This window comes from Macrotis lagotis, chromosome 3 (assembly GCF_037893015.1).
Source record: "Macrotis lagotis isolate mMagLag1 chromosome 3, bilby.v1.9.chrom.fasta, whole genome shotgun sequence".
Taxonomy (NCBI): Eukaryota; Metazoa; Chordata; class Mammalia; order Peramelemorphia; family Peramelidae; genus Macrotis; species Macrotis lagotis.
The window spans coordinates 10,860,291-10,876,540 of record NC_133660.1 but is presented as its reverse complement, the minus strand read 5'-3'; the positions used below and the strand labels follow the sequence as shown (position 1 = coordinate 10,876,540).

At 33.7% G+C, this 16,250-nt stretch overlaps 1 protein-coding gene across 1 annotated transcript in view; it reads left to right on the top strand.

The window, feature by feature from the left end:
- Positions 1 to 16,250, top strand: part of PPP3CA (protein phosphatase 3 catalytic subunit alpha) — a 353,655-nt gene that overhangs the window by 313,150 nt on the left and 24,255 nt on the right. Inside the window, 2 exon segments of the mRNA XM_074228106.1 lie at positions 6,308 to 6,433; positions 8,344 to 8,418. Coding sequence (XP_074084207.1) covers positions 6,308 to 6,433; positions 8,344 to 8,418 — 201 coding nt within the window.

Genomic DNA, 16,250 nt, shown 5'->3' with positions numbered 1-16,250 from the left:
TCATTTTTACAGATAAAGAAACTAAAGCAAACAAGGTGAAGTCACTTACATAGCTATTATGTGTCTGAAGTTATATTTGAATTCAGGTCTTCTTGTATTCAGATCATGTAGTCTATCCACTGAATAGATGCCTTCATTATAAACAAAAGTAGGTAGATAGATAGATAGAAGATTATATATATATATATATATATATATATATATATATATAGAGAGAGAGAGAGAGAGAGAGAGTGTGTGTGTATATATATATATATATATGTATATATATATATATATATATATATATACTGTATTTATATATGTTAATAATATAATGTTCCTTTGGGGAGAAAGGAACTACCATTTGCAGTAGACAAGGGAAGACCTTATGAAGGAAATGACACTGAGCACTCTTTGAGGACACTAGAGATTTTAGGAGACAACTATGTTGTTAAAGAAGATTCCAGAAATGGGATCCAGGCAATACAAAAAACACAAAGATAAAAAAATGGAGATTTATGTATGAGGATATAGTCCTTAGTATGATTGGACTGTAGACAGAAGGTAGGGGAGAAATGTACAAGTCAAGGCAGCTAGATGGTATAGTGGATCGAATGTTGGACTTAGTCAAGAAGACCCAGATTCAAATTCTGCCCAAGACACTCATTGGCTATTTTACCCTGTTCTACATCAGATTCTTTTTCTCTAAAATGAGGATTAATAACAATAGCTACTGTACTAGATTGTGAGAAAAATCAGTGAGATAACTTTGGGAATTCTAAAATGGTCTGTATAGATGCTAGCTATTATTAAGTAGATTGGAAAGCTAAGAAAGGACCAGATTGTCTAGAGTTAAACTGAAGAGTAAATCAAGGAGTTTATAATTTGTCCCAGGTAAAATAGGAAGCCCCTAGATTTTATTGACTAGAGCTGTGACGTGGTCAGACCTGGCCTTCAGGAAAATCACTTTGATGGCTATGTGGAGGATGAACTAAAGATAGGAAGGACTTGAGACAGGGACCCTTTAGGTTCATAAGAGTTCATAAAGTTAGTGATTGTGTGAGAAGAGGGGGAAATTTATAAGAACTGCTATAGAGATAGAAATGACAAAATCTGCTAGCTTATTTGACATTTGACTTTATTAAGAATAAGAATTAAAAATGATACCAAGGTTCAAAATTTGGGTCACCACAAGAATGGCTTTGCCTATAGGGATGTTCAAAAGGAGGAATGACATGAGAGTTCAAAGGAGGAAAGAGAACTAGTTTTGTTTGGACGTGTCAGTCTTGAGGTATATGCAAAGTCATTCATTTTAAGCCACTCATAGGTAATTGGTATTAGATAGATACTCAAATGAAGGTTGGATTGGATATATAGCTTTGGGAGTCATCTCCATGAAGATGGTCACTGAACCCCTGGGACCTAATGAGATCACCAAGATAGACAATTAAGAAGGACCTGAAGAAAGACAGCAGGCCCATTAGGCATCACATTGGCAATAATCCAGAAAAAGAAAAGTGATCCGATGCAGATTGATAGAGAAAAGGAGAAAAGAAATGTGTCACAACAATCCAAAGAGAGATTAGCCAGGAGGAAATAGTGTTCAATAGTGACAAATGTAGAAGTAAAGAGAGAATATGTAGAGGGTGAATATGAGAGAATATGAGAATAGGTCATTAAAATGAAAAAAATATTAAGCATGATCTCATTGCAGGGGAAAGATACATCAAATATGATTTACAGATAAGATTAATAAAGCTAAGATTAAGGGTGGCTAGGTAGCCTAGTGGATAAAGCACCGGCCCTGGAGTCAGGAGTACCTGGGTTCAAATCCGGTCTCAGACACTTAATAATGACCTAGCTGTGTGGCCTTGGGCAAGCCACTTAAGCCCATTTGCCTTGCAAAAAAACCTAAAAATAAAAAAATAAAAAAAAATAAAGCTAAGATTAATTAGGAGACTTGTCCAAAAATATATAGTGGTTCATCTGATATAAATACCTTCCAGTACAGTACTCTTTAGACCACACCATAATTCCTTTCAATATTTTTTCACACCTACATACGGAACTGAAAATACCATTGACATTTTGTCCCTTGATCTTCTCTGTGTAAAAGACAATGATTTCATTCCCATATGTGGTATCTTTTAGCAGAACTCTGAAAAAGTTGACCATTGAAAAGGGATCTATAAAAGACTGATAAAAGTCTTTTAGCAGGGATTTTTCCTCTTTCTCAGAACTGTACACGGAGGAGGTAGCCTTGGATAACTCTGAGTGTGTCGTGCTTACATCCCACCGAGGATGAATGCTTTTCATGCATTTTAGATAATAGTATACTGATGTAGCTGATTTTGGTAATGCCAGTCAATGACAGGTGGTATGGGTGGTGATGTGGGTGGTGAGGCATACACTTGAACTGTGAATTTCGTGACTTTTCATGGTTGAGATGCTTGATTTGGTTTTATTCTAAATAGTTTATATATTACAAGAGAAAACATTTCTAATTTGTGACTATAGATGATAAGGTCACAAATTTAAAGATGGAAGGAACCCTAGAAGTTGAGTCCAAAAGTATCATTTTTAGGTAAGGAAACTAAGGACAAGAGACCTTCATTTGCCCACATTTACACTGATCATTAAACAGCAAGACCAATATTTGAACTCAAGTACTTTGATTGTAAATCCAATATATATATATATATATATATATATATATATATGTATATATATATATATATACATATATATATATATATATATATATATGTGCTTGTAGAAGGGTGGAGAAGAAAGAGGAAAATGAATGGCATATTCACATTATTCTTTTGAAAATATTGGGGGAAATGTAGGTATAGATCTAAAAAGAGACCATTATCTCTGGTGTAACTAGAAATGTCTTTAGACAATATTAAATCACAAAGAATCTTTGATGTCATCTAATTCACTCCACATTTTATAGATTTGGAAACTGAGGTTCAAAGAAAGGTGACTGCTTCATTTTTTTCAAATCTGTTTAACTGTGACAGCACTAAAACAGAATTTGAAGCCAGAACCTGGTTCCCATTCTGTTGTTCTTTGATATAAAAAAATAAATAGGAAGCTGAATCTGTCCACCTTGGCGCTCTCCTCTCCCTCCCCCCAGCAATAATATCATATATTTCATAATGCAAGTAATATGATTAAATAGTGAATAATAATAAACAGGTATTTTTATCTAACTGATCCATTTTCTTCAATTTAAAATTTTGTTTTCAACTTAAAGTCTATAAAGGGCCACTATTGGACCGACCCTATATTCCTCCATAAACTTTCACAGACAAGTGATTTTTTTCCCCATTTTATTTAAAATTTTCCCATGCTTCCGCATTCCGCAGGATTTACTTTTGGTAATGTGGAACGCTTCTGTTACAAATCAATATAAGAGAACAAGAATTGGCAAGTTGTCTTTGTTTCCTTACTTCTTCAATATATCATTCATGACACTACTAATCTCTTCCCCTCCAAGGCACACCTAAACTTTCTCCTCTTTGCGTACCAATCTCATGCAAAGAAAACATAGAGAAGACATTAAAACAAGATTACTTTTCTCAAAGAATAGTTAACATGCATGAAAAATATTCCAAAAGGTAAAAGGTGAACCTGCTGTTTTGAATACATTGGTGCTCAAAAATAGAATTTGTTTTATGTGGAACAGATGTTACTGTGATACTAAGGGTAGCTGAGAGCTGTGGCGTCTTTTTTCCATTCCAAACTGTAAAAATATATTCATAATGATAGAAGAAGTTTTTGATTTATGGTGGAGAGAGGGGTTGTTTTATTTATTTATTTTTTTGGTAAAACACAAAAGTCTCAATAGTCCTGGGAATGGTGGACAAGGACGTGAGTTTTAATTTCTCTCCTGATCTATAAGGCAGTGAGGGTTCATAAATGCACATGGGGATTCCACTGGATATGTTAAGTAGAAGGCAGTTCTCCACATCTGGACATTGGGTCAGTATGATTGCAGTGGCCTCAGATACCTCTGACTTTGTGGTTGCACAGCAGCATACTGGCTGCATGCTCATTGCCTTCATTATCCCTCTTGATATGAGGGGCTATACCTTTCTGGAGCTCTTTGGATTTTTGTAGCAAATAACATGTGACTTTAGACAAGGATACTGCTTTCCAATATGGTGTTAGTTGACCAAAAGCTCATTAGCTTTTTAAGCCAACTTTTCAAAACTCTACACGATCTCAGATTGCATTAGCAGATTATTAGGAGAAGGTGATGTGCACTAAATTTGGTTCTATTCAGCAAATACCAACTGTGCATAAGGCAAGGTGGTAGGTAACGGTTGGGGATACAAAGTCAAAGCTGAGACAGTCCTTGCCTTCAAGAAGCCTACAGATTACATTCAGACAATTACACTAAAACTGGGTGGTTCGTGTTAGGAAGGATGTGGGCAGCTAGAAAAATATACAGAAACAGAAAACTATTATGATGGGGCATCAAGAAATCTTATCAGAAAAGGAAGAAATTGGGGACTTTCATACTAGAAAGTAAGGAAAGAGATGATAAGTGACATAATATTTAGAGGGCTAACATGAGCATTGCAGATATGGCAGGAGATTGACATTCTGTTTTGTTTCAAAAGACAGCACAAGTGGGTAGAAATTAAAGGAGGCAGATATTCAAAATATGAGAGATTTATAGTCATGAGACTTGTTTAACAGTATTAAATCTTTTCCATTGGGTATTGAATTCTCTTGTTGAGGTTTTTAAATAATGATTCCTAATTCTCCCAATTATTAATGCCCTTCTCCCCAAGATTCACCTATTTTGTAAATAGCCTGTGGTGGTTGTTTGTTTTTTGTTCTTGAAGTGGACCATGACATTGGGAAGGTATTGTCATGACTTGCAAGTGAATTGGATTTATGTGAGGCAGGGCTATGCAAGGTCACCAAACTCACTCTCTCCTCCAGAGCCTTCTGGGTCCAGTGGCAATATAAAGCTCAGGACAACTGAAGATGGTCCTGGATACAGTGGGAAAATTTAGCCTTTGTAGGCTGTGTTGTTTGATTTGTGAACTCTGTGAATCTCCCTTTTATAGGATTTCTTAATCTGTTTTTTAATCTTTCAAAAAAATATTTTGGTAGCTCTATTTCAATGTAATTGATTTCCTTTGTAATCCTGTGTATTTTATTTTAAGCATTTAAAGTCATTACTCTGAGATGGAATTACCAAATTATCAGAGTGTTCCAGATCACAAGAAAAATTAAGAATCCTTGTGTTTCTTAAGATCAGAGACAGCCTCAACTTTACATTTCTTCACCACTTTCCAGCACATAGCAAATGCCTTTAATAAATTTACCTGTTGGTTGTTGATTGAAAGATTAAGTGATCCAATTGTACATGGGCAAACTATATCAGATTTCTTGCTTCCCTGGGGAGGCAGGAGGGAAGGGAGGAAGATAGACAAATGGAGAAATCACAAGCTTAGAAAATGATAAATGTTATAAACTATTTTTTGCATGTAATTGGGAAAAAATAAAATAATGTTAACACAAGGGGGGAAAAAAGAGAGAAAGATTAAGGAATCGATCATCCAGAATGTTATAAAAGAGATTTCTATATTGAGTGGGAGATTAGATTATTTTATAACAAAAATCTGAAACACTCAATATTCTGCTGTATTCTGCCTATGTTTTGGCACAGGCTGGCTACAAAAGCCCAAATATAGCAGAACTGGTGGGAGGGTAGGGAGGTTGGCTCTTTTCTCTGCCAAGCTCCATAACTAGTGTCTTTTCAGAATGTGAAGGTGGGAACTTATTCTAGTAAGTGTATACAATAGGAACCAATCACAGTGCCTCATATTTTAGTCAAGAAAACAACCTTATAACTTTTGCTAAATACAGTGTGTAATCTGGTTGAACAGAACAGATTTTGGAAAAAAATGTAAAATTGCTAGTTCATTTGCTCAGAGAGTTTTCAACTTTTTTCAAATAAAATTGTTTATCTAGGATTTTGTTCCTCTAGGTATTACATACAAGCTAACATTCATGGACTCAAGAATTTTATTCAGTTTGTGACATATTTGATGACTTAAGTATATAAATAGGTTCCTGAATTTTCCATCTTGTAGTTTGTGTTCAAACAGCCTACAAGTATGTATCACATCACAGGGCCTGGAGTAAGCCAAAAATTAATGTAAACATCCACTGCTTATTAAAATCTTTGCCTTGATGTTGTAAAATTTGGACATAGTGGTTGCATTTTCTGAAAGTGCTGAGAAAAATTCTGTAATGAATGTAATGAATAGTTTTTCTTTTCTTAATTATCTTTCAGCTGCAGTGTTGAAGTATGAGAACAATGTTATGAACATCAGACAGTTCAACTGCTCTCCTCATCCTTATTGGCTTCCAAATTTCATGGATGTCTTTACCTGGTCCTTGCCATTTGTTGGAGAAAAAGGTCAGTGAAGAAACCACAATAAAGTGGTTAAAGGGGTCAGAATGGGAAATGGTCATATCTCACTGCCAAGTCCCTCTGTAAGGACACAAATATTCATAGAGACATTTTACCAGGGCATCAGACTGACAAAGAGAAAAGTGTTGAACCACTTGTAGTTCAGTCACTGAGAGGGAGGAAAGGGGAGGCAAAGAACTAAAAGGAAGGGGGAAATTTAGTTAATCTCTAAGATCAATTTATATCAATCCATGGTGGATAACTGTTTTTGGTGTTCTTTTGTGCCATCATTTCAAAAAGGTTCAAATAGAGAAAGGGAAAAAGAAGCTCTCACTGTTTCAGTGCTTTTGTTTTTTAGTAACAGTAACAACAGTCTTTTTATTAGCATTCTAGTGGTAGAGAAATTAAGACACAGACATTCCATTAAAATTGAAATGAGCATTAATACATCACAAAACCATAGAAAAGAGATTTGTTCCTAATTGTTTCCATCTAGGAAGGAAATTGTAATATTCATGGCAAGACACCAACATTTTTGGTAAAGACAATTTTCTTAGGGGGCAATTAGGTGAAGCACTGGACAGGGCACTGACCCTGTAGTCAGGAGGACCTGAGTTCAAATTCAACCCCAGAAAATTGTCTAGCTGTCTGACCTTGGGCAAGTCACTTTAATCCCATCGTCTAAAATAAATTTTTAAAAAAGAAAGTATTCTTAAACCCTTTTTTCCACTTTCTTCAGCCCTTTACAGTCACTAATGATTCCCAACCCAATTGCCCCATAGATTATCTAGCAAACTTAGTTGTGAGAATTCTATGCAAAGTCAGTAAAGTCTGAGGTTGAGAGGAAACTTAAGTGAAGATCTGAAGAGATGCTGGACCATAATTCTGTCCTTAGTTTAAATTCATCCTTTTCACTTTCTCTATCCCTAAATGAGACTACAAATAGAATGTGACCCCAAAGCCTTAAAGCTGTAAACTGCACTGATTTTTGGGAAACCCTATATAAATGACACAACATAATTTATATCAAGGGTTTCTTCCAGGAACACAATTTGAAAAAAAAAATGGATTATGAAAAGAACTTAGAAAATATGTCTTACAGACACTCTTCATTTTTTGGTCCCCTCCTCATCCCATTTTCCTACAAAGAAGACTTACATAATACTGTTAGCAATTTGTCTCAGTAGCCTTTCTAGTCTACTTTTAAATCTTTCAGCAAAACGAATACTTAGGTTATCCAAATTAAATGAATAAACATCTTGGTTATATTGAACACATAATTCTAATACCATGAGAAATTTAATTTCATCTCTCTACTAAGACTGGATGGTAATGTCATCTTATGCAGTTGTCAAAGACATGGCATGGTTGAACACATACATCTTTCTTATGTAATTACTGCTTACAAAAATTTTGGCCACTATTAGAATTAGAATTCAATAGTCAGCAGTCAACTTCATCTCCACAAATAAAGTTTATGATGTTGACTCTGCAGCCAAGTGGTCAAGAATTTCCCTTTTTCAGGGAGAGTTGGGATGATCCTTTGTCAGTAATATTTTAGAGGATATTCTTAGTTTGGTAAAAGTTTGCTTATATGGTCACTTCTAATTCTGAAGTTTGACGAATCTTGAATTTCTATAACTGATGGCTATTCAGTGTTTATCATTATATCTTATTTTATTTGGTTTTAGTACCCCCTTTATATTATGGATATAATTTGGCCAGCATATAAATGATCCCACATAGAACCCTGTGAATTTTCTTATTCTCATTTTATAAAAATACATTTTGAAGGGAAAAAATGAACCCCAGAGGAGAATGGTTATTCTTTATCCATGTGATAATTGCAAAGTTATGTTTAAGCTTAGAGTAAAAAAAAAATAAATCAGATTTCCTTCTTTTTTTGACCTTCTCAGTGACAGAGATGCTTGTAAATGTGTTGAACATCTGCTCAGATGATGAACTAGGATCTGAAGAAGATGGATTTGATGGTAAGAGATAACAGCTTTCATTTACAGAATGAAAAGAGTATGCCTGGGTAATATTTTGGTGTTTTTATCCATGAGAGATTCCTGGGCTATGGATTCTGTATAGGTTGTGACATGAGTATGAAAGGTACCTAGATGGATTCTAGCAGAGTCAATTAATATGATATTTGGAAAGAGTATATGAAGCTCAATTGTTTGTTTTTAATATAGGAGGTAAAATATTTACAAAGTTTCTCATTCTATATTTTATTTCATTTATTTTATTACATCATATTTTATTGTTTTATAAAAGTATTTTTAGCTGGCACAACATAATTATATCATTGAAGCAAAAGTCCACTTTTGTCAATTAGTGACTCAATTGATACTTTGAGATTAAATTTTGAAAATAGTTCTACCCAAACTTGGGAAAGGTTTTTATTTAAAAGTAAACAATAGAATGAGGATTTTACTTGGAGCTCATAAGATTAAATAATTTGTCTTTGAACACTTTATTTTGACTTTGTGCTGGAAACAGTCGCTCTAGGTGATACAGTGGCTAGGGGTGGAAAGATTGATGTTCAAATTTGATCTCAGGCATTTAACCTCTCTCTCTGACTCAGTTTCTTCATCTTTAAAATGGAAATTGTAATAAGACATAACTCCATGAGTTGATGTACGGGTAAAAATCAGATTATGTCTGTAAAGTATTTTGCCAACCTGAAAGTAACATATGAAATGGCTTTTTTTAATTTCTAAAATTTCCATTCAGTTATTTTTAACATTGATTTTAAATCGGCCAGTAAATTTAGAAAGTATCCTTCTTTTTCAACAATAAAATTCTTAATATTTTATACTTCTTTACTACAGAATTCTATGATGGTTATCCTTAAAAGAAAAAAAAAATCTTTTTTCATAGGAGGGATATAGAACTGCAGGGACAAATGCAAAAGATATTAACAAAATACCTAAGAAATTTTAGGATTCAAACTTGGGGTTTTTATTAGTTTATATATGAAGAAATTGTTCATTGCTGATAGCTTTTAAAGTAGGAATTCTTAGCCTTAATTTTGTGTCCTAGGCCCATTGATATTATAGTGCTTTTTAAATGAATAAAATAAAATATATAGAATAACAACGGAAGCCAGTTGTTTTTAATAGTTATTAAAATATTTAAGAAACAAGTTCCTAAGAAAAATCAAAATCCTTCCTTCTTCCTTTTCTCTCTTTCAGTAAGAAATACTTTTTTTAGACATGAAATTGAAAGGGATTATAAAGTGGGAATAGAGAAGTAAGTTTGAAGTCAAGAGTGATAGGGATAGGGCAGCTAGGTGGCCTAGTGGATAAAGCACTGGCCTTGGAGTCAGGAGTACCTGGGTTCAACTTCGGTCTCAGACACTTAATAATGACCTAGCTGTGTGGCCTTGGGCAAGCCACTTAACCCCATTTGCCTTGCAAAAAAAAAAAAAAAAAGAGTGATAGGGATAAACAAGTTCTTTTGAGGGAGAACAATTGGAATAAATAAATTGGCAAGTTTTTTTTTTTTAAAAAGTATATATATTAAAAGTCAAATAAAAGAGACTCCATCCTATCTCTTTTGAATTGGATGACTTCACACAGTGGCCTTGTTGCAGCATCCCTGTAGTTTTTCCTCAAGGACACATAGAAAGAAGCAAGTCTTTCTACCCCAGGTGTGTTTGATGTAAAAAGGCATACTTATGCATATGATTAGAATATTCTACTCAGGCAATTTTAAAGTTAAATTGGCTTTACAGCCATTCCAACCTTTTTTTTTTTTTTCCTCTTCATTCTTAGGTTTTTCTCCCACACACTCATATCCCACACAACATAAACACATGCCAGAAAGACAAGAGATACAGGAAAAAGGAAAGTTCGGCGGTATTGGCAGGGGTCACAGAAGGATGGGGCACAGAACTGAAGGGGACTCAGAGAGGAAATTTTGATTATTAATTTCCATGTAAAAGGAAGGGATTCATTTCATTCCTTCATTCTTAAGGTCTTTCCAGTTTTTGCAGTATTTCTCTTTTTTAGAGTGAGTTTTATCAATTAAAATGTCTAGTTCACCTAAATTCTTGTCATCATATGGTAGTATTCAAACAACCTCAATCAATCTCTTCTGATGAGTTTCTTGGCAACTGAAAGAGACATTTAAAAACTTGATCATTCAATTTTTTCTTTATTAAGTTAATTTTCTCTCATTTTTCAAATAAATTGAGACAAATCACTTAATCTTTATTTTTAGCGACTTGTAAATTATCACCAGTGAATTTTTCTTCGGTATCTAACTTATGCTTATCCTCTGTTGCATGTTTCTTTTTTTGAGTTGGAAAATATAAAGATATTCTGGTTTCAATTTCTTATTAACCAAAACAGTTGGAGAGAGTTTAAAACTAAGTAAATATACCTCATTTCAATATTAATCCTTATTAGTGATGAGACTTAGGAGATAGCAAGAGTTAATAAATGAGTCTAGAGGGAGAAAAACCCCTGCTAAATATCAAATTAATAGCAGAGTAAAATCTCACTTTTTGTCCATTGCCTGCCCCAGTGGATGAAGGATTTGATGACAGAGAGCATTCAAAGCCTAAAGGCAGACATAATCTTCTGAGTCACATTTTCAATTATTAGAAATATTTCTTGGCTTGAAAGGTAATTTTTTTAAACCCACTAACTTCTTTGGGGTCTTAGAATTCTTGACCTGAGCTTTCTATGGCCAATGTCACCTCTCTTTAGTGTTCTTATACTTGGCAGTCCAGGTTTACATGAGAAACTTTGAAACAATAGAAATCTTTCAATAAAAATAAAGAAAAAAATACTAGAACTAATAAACCTCAAAGTTTAATACTTCTTACTATGGTTTCATCTTAAAAAGCAACCACATTGTAGAACTGTTCCCATACTATTTTTTCTTTTATCTTTACCTGTACTAGCCAATGAAGATATTTCATACTATGGAAAGATGTTTGACACTGTGGAAACTCCTACATTAGGAACACTGACAAAATGAATTTCCATTTTGAATTTTTAAATAGTTTTGCAATCTATCAATGAACCCATAAGCTTTTCCCTCTGCCTCTTCTTTCTTCCTCCTTCCTTCTTCTTCTTCCTTTCTCTCTCTCTCTCTCTCTCTCTCTCTCTCTCTCTCTCTCTCTCTCTCTCTCTGTCTCTCTCCATTAAGATACACTTTTATTGGACATTAAACTGAAAGGGACTGTAGTACTCATTAGTAGGAATAAAATGAAACTCTGTTAATTCTCCAGAAATAGTAATCAGTACTATCCAATCATTTTCTTTGCTATAGAAAAATTGCTTTATATGTCATGGCAAATATTTGGCAAACTTGTTGGACAGTATTTTGACAACTTTTGCTATTTGCAGGGGTCATTATATAGGTTAGGAACATAATGAATCTCCTAAAATGGTTTAGAATTCTTTTTCTGTACTAGAGCCACAATATTGTACATTATCAGTTGTAAGGACCCAAATAAACGGAGAGTAAATTAAGTTAGAAAAGTTCTCCTTTGTTAGCCAGCATGATACCAGGAAATATTAGTTTCTTTAATTGATCACTGAGATCACTAGGCAAATCTGTTATCACTCCATGTTACTTATTCTCAATGCTGAAAGATAATGATTGCCCAATGATAATAGACAAATTAAGTATGAGGGAGAATGGTAATCATCGAGAGGCTATTCGGTGCATCAGAAAAAAAACAATAGCCTTCCTAGGTAGAAAAGTATCAATTTGTTAGAGATCATAATGAAGCAAAAAGAAAGTAGAAAATATTCAGGCCTCCGTGGTATCATTAAGAGAATATGGTATCAGAATTATGAAAGTTTACAGTTAACTTAATACAAGGATGTCTTGGGTTGGTGATTAGCTCCAAAATGTCAGAGCAATATTCTTCAACTTTATCCGGGATTTGGTTAAACCATATCAATGATGTTATTGTGGCATTTAATTAATTTAAAAAAACTCACACTACTGAATTGTATTAAAAAAAAAATGTGATTTCAAGAATGTTAAATGATTCTTTCCAACATTTTACAAGACTTAAAAAAAAGTTTCCATATGTGGCAATAGATATGAAGAAATTAAGAGTACTGAATAAGGGTAGTTAAAGGATGAAACAATGCTTTGATGAAATTTTAAAAGAAATTAAAATTTTTGGTCCTGGAGAGTAAAGATTGATAGCTGAATAAATACTTTGACCAAAGTCTTTTTAGAAAGTCTCAGTATTGTTTTAAACTATGAAAGCTTACAACTTCACTAAGACTTTTGGGGTGAATTCTATATGAATAGCCCCTTTGATTTGAAATGCACAATATGAGTTTCTCATATTCGATAAGTATTATGGAAGAGGCACATGAGAGGCATGATTTTAAACCAAAGAAATTAGCCTCTTGAAGTCAAGTGGCAATGAACTACAGTTGTCTCTTCTACCTTGTGACTTTCCCCATCTCAGTTTTGGTATAATATTGTAAATCAGCAAAAGGAATTAAAAGGAAATTTGGGGGGAGTTTTACAGAAGTTGTAGAAAACATAAGATCAGAAGATAACCCAGAAAAAGTTTAGAAATGCAGAAATTCATAGGAGATACGTATAGTATTGTATAATATCAACATATTTTATCTCTTATTAGCATAATAATTCAGACTTCTCTGGCATGAAGGGAAGGCCAAAATATTTTACATGGATTTTTCAGCTTATGGGGGCAACATGCCAATAAGGCTATGTGTGTGTATATACTTATAAATATATTTATATATATGAAATATAAAATATATATAAAATGTATAGTAATTTCAAAAGTGTCCTACTCTTCAGTCGTCCCTTCCTCTCCCACCTCCCATGAGAATTGTAAAAAGGATATTCTAATCCCAACCATTTACAAGTGAAAAAGTGTAAATACGAGTGTGTGTGACTCTAGGAAGTCATTTAATTTTTCTTGGGGTCCCAGTTTCCTCATCAGATGAGAGGGTTACATTACCTGATCTCGAGCCGCCTTTAGACTCAAAATACTCACTTGAATCTGCTTTCTAGGATTGTCAAATGTTCTGCCTTTTCCAAGATTTTTGTAGAAGATCAAATACAGGAAATAGTCATATGTATCCTGAAGTTTCTGTATCGCCATCACCTAAGCCACCTGATCTAGGCATCAATGACTATGACAATATGGGGACTGCTTCAGTTCTTTTATATACAATTTCTTCTTTGTGTTGAGTATTTAGAGTTTGAAACAAATAAGCATGGAAAACCTTGGAATTTCTTTCATTGGAGATTAATAAGAAGAGAAGATTAAAACCATTTAATGCTGGTAGTAGTCTAAATTCTTCTGAACTGGGAAAATGTAGAAATCTTTAAGATGTAATAGATTCTTAACTTTCAAGTTTTGGGGGGAAATAAAGTGTAAGAAGTTCAGGAGGTTGGGGAACTGGCAGGCTGTGAAAGGCTTTAAAAGCTATATCTCCAATCACAGGAATGAATACATAAGAAAGCATAATGTTTACTTTCAAACAGTTTAGTCCATTTGGAAAGACAAAATCATAGGATCAAAGACCTGGAGTTAGAAGGAACCTTGCAAATCGTATTATAAATGAGGAAACTGAGTCTAAATAGATTAAGTGATGTGCCCAAGATTACAAAATTAGTAAGTGAATTGTAAATGAAAAATTTAATAATTATAATAACAATAACAGTAAAAAATAAGCATAGTGGCATTTATGTAGTTTTAAGGTTTATAAAGCACCTTATTTTACATTATCTTATTTTTATTGAAGTAGCTACTGAAGGTTTTACTTATATTCCCATTTAAGTAGATAAGGAAAAAAGCAAAGAAAAATAAAAGGCGTTATACAATTAAATGCTTCAGATGAATACTATAGACAGTAAATTACATAGGAGTTCAAAGAAACAATCATACCAGGGGACATAATTGTCAGTTATGAGGAGGACAGAAGTGGATACTAAAAATGGTAGACAACCATTAAGCAAATCCATAGAAGTGACAGCAGAACTTGTTTTAGCCAAGGAACCAATGTGTCTCAAACTGAAGATAAAATGATGATGATGTTAATTTATATAATGCTATAATAAAGCTTCATAAATATCTTATTTTATCCTCAGAACATTCTTGGACATAGGTACTATTTATCATTCCATTTTACTGAAGAAGAAACTGAGGCAGACAGAGGTTAAGTGACTTACCTAGGATCACTCAACTAGTATATGCCTGAGGCTTGATTTGAACTATAACCTTTATGACTCCAGGTCCAAAAGATCAATTCATTCTGATGTTTCTGTTGGGAAATAGTAGCCCTTCCCCCCCCAAAAAAAAGTTGGAATGAAAGCCAATTTATGAAGGGTTTTTGCATGATAAATTAAAGAGAAGTGACTATGCGACTGATTTGTATCTATAATCAAGAACAAAGAGGAGGAATATTATAGAAAAACCATTTCAAAGGGAACACTTAAGAGTCAATTTGGGGCCTCAACAAAGATGATGACTAGAAAGGAAGAGATGGATAGTAGCAACAGCTGGAGATTAATTGGGAATCAAGAGAGCTCCTTTCAAATCCCCACTCTGAGACCATCTAGCTCTATAATTGTAGGCATCCAGGAGTTACTTCATTTCTTTTTTACTCAAATTTCTTCTTTTGCAAAATGAATGACTCAGACTACCTTATCCCTCTTCTCCCATACATTAGATCACAATCCTCTGATCTAATTGGATAAAGCAAATATTAAAAGATGATTGAAGTTTCATGTTTTGGGGTTTGAGAAAACTCCAGTATCAGTCATATAATTATGATAATTATAGGTATGTGTGATTTTATTATAGCAATTCTAGATTATATTTCATTATGCATTTGTTACATATATAATTGATAGTACAAATTTGAATACATGCTATCTTTTTCTTTGATAACAAAGGGAATAAGATTATTTTCTTCTTGAGCAGGGCTCTTTACCTAGGGTCCATCGACCCTCAAAAAACTAGATATATTTCAGGTGATCCATGAATTAGCATATGAAAAATCTTACATTTCTATTTTCAGTAATCTTTATCTGAAAAGAAGCATTTCCCTCAGGTATAATTTTAAATATTAAACATTATCCTGAGATAGGCCAAAGGACTCTCTAATACAAGAAAGGTTCTAGAGAGAGACAGAATTAAATACTCACGTGTTCATAAAGAAAATAGTTTTGCTTTCATTAAAAACATGGTGGTATGACAGTAAATTTGCTGCTCTAGGAAACGATGAGTTAACACCTATGCTCCGTGAATAAGCTAAGGGTCACGTTGTTCATTGAAGTTTTCCTTGTCTTTTGAAAGAGTTGAATTACTATTATACTATATTCTGTCTATGAGAGTTGTACATAGAAAAGCATGGAAGACTCAATATTAATAGATCAAGACTTTATAGGGGCTTCAAAATCTATGGGGAATTTGATCTTTCAGTTTTATCTGGTTGGAATTTCATTAATAACAAAGATCTGGTTATGCATTTGAGGTCATTTTTGATTACAAATGAATCCTTAGATTATTGTTCAGCCATTCTATTCGACAGGTTTTTATATACTCTCTGAATATTGTTTCAGTACCTTCACTGATCAATGTTTTGCAAAAGAGATTTTTTTCCCCTTTTTTTATCATTTGAACAGATGTAGCAAAGGGTATGGTAAGCAAACCTTCTCTAGTGCGTTGTGTAGTTCTCACATAACACGTATAACCTAGCAACAGAGGCTTCCGTGTCTTCTCTAGGCAGCACGCATCCTGAATACCATCATATTTTAATTAGCTGTGTTGTCAGGCCTAACCCATTTGATTGCA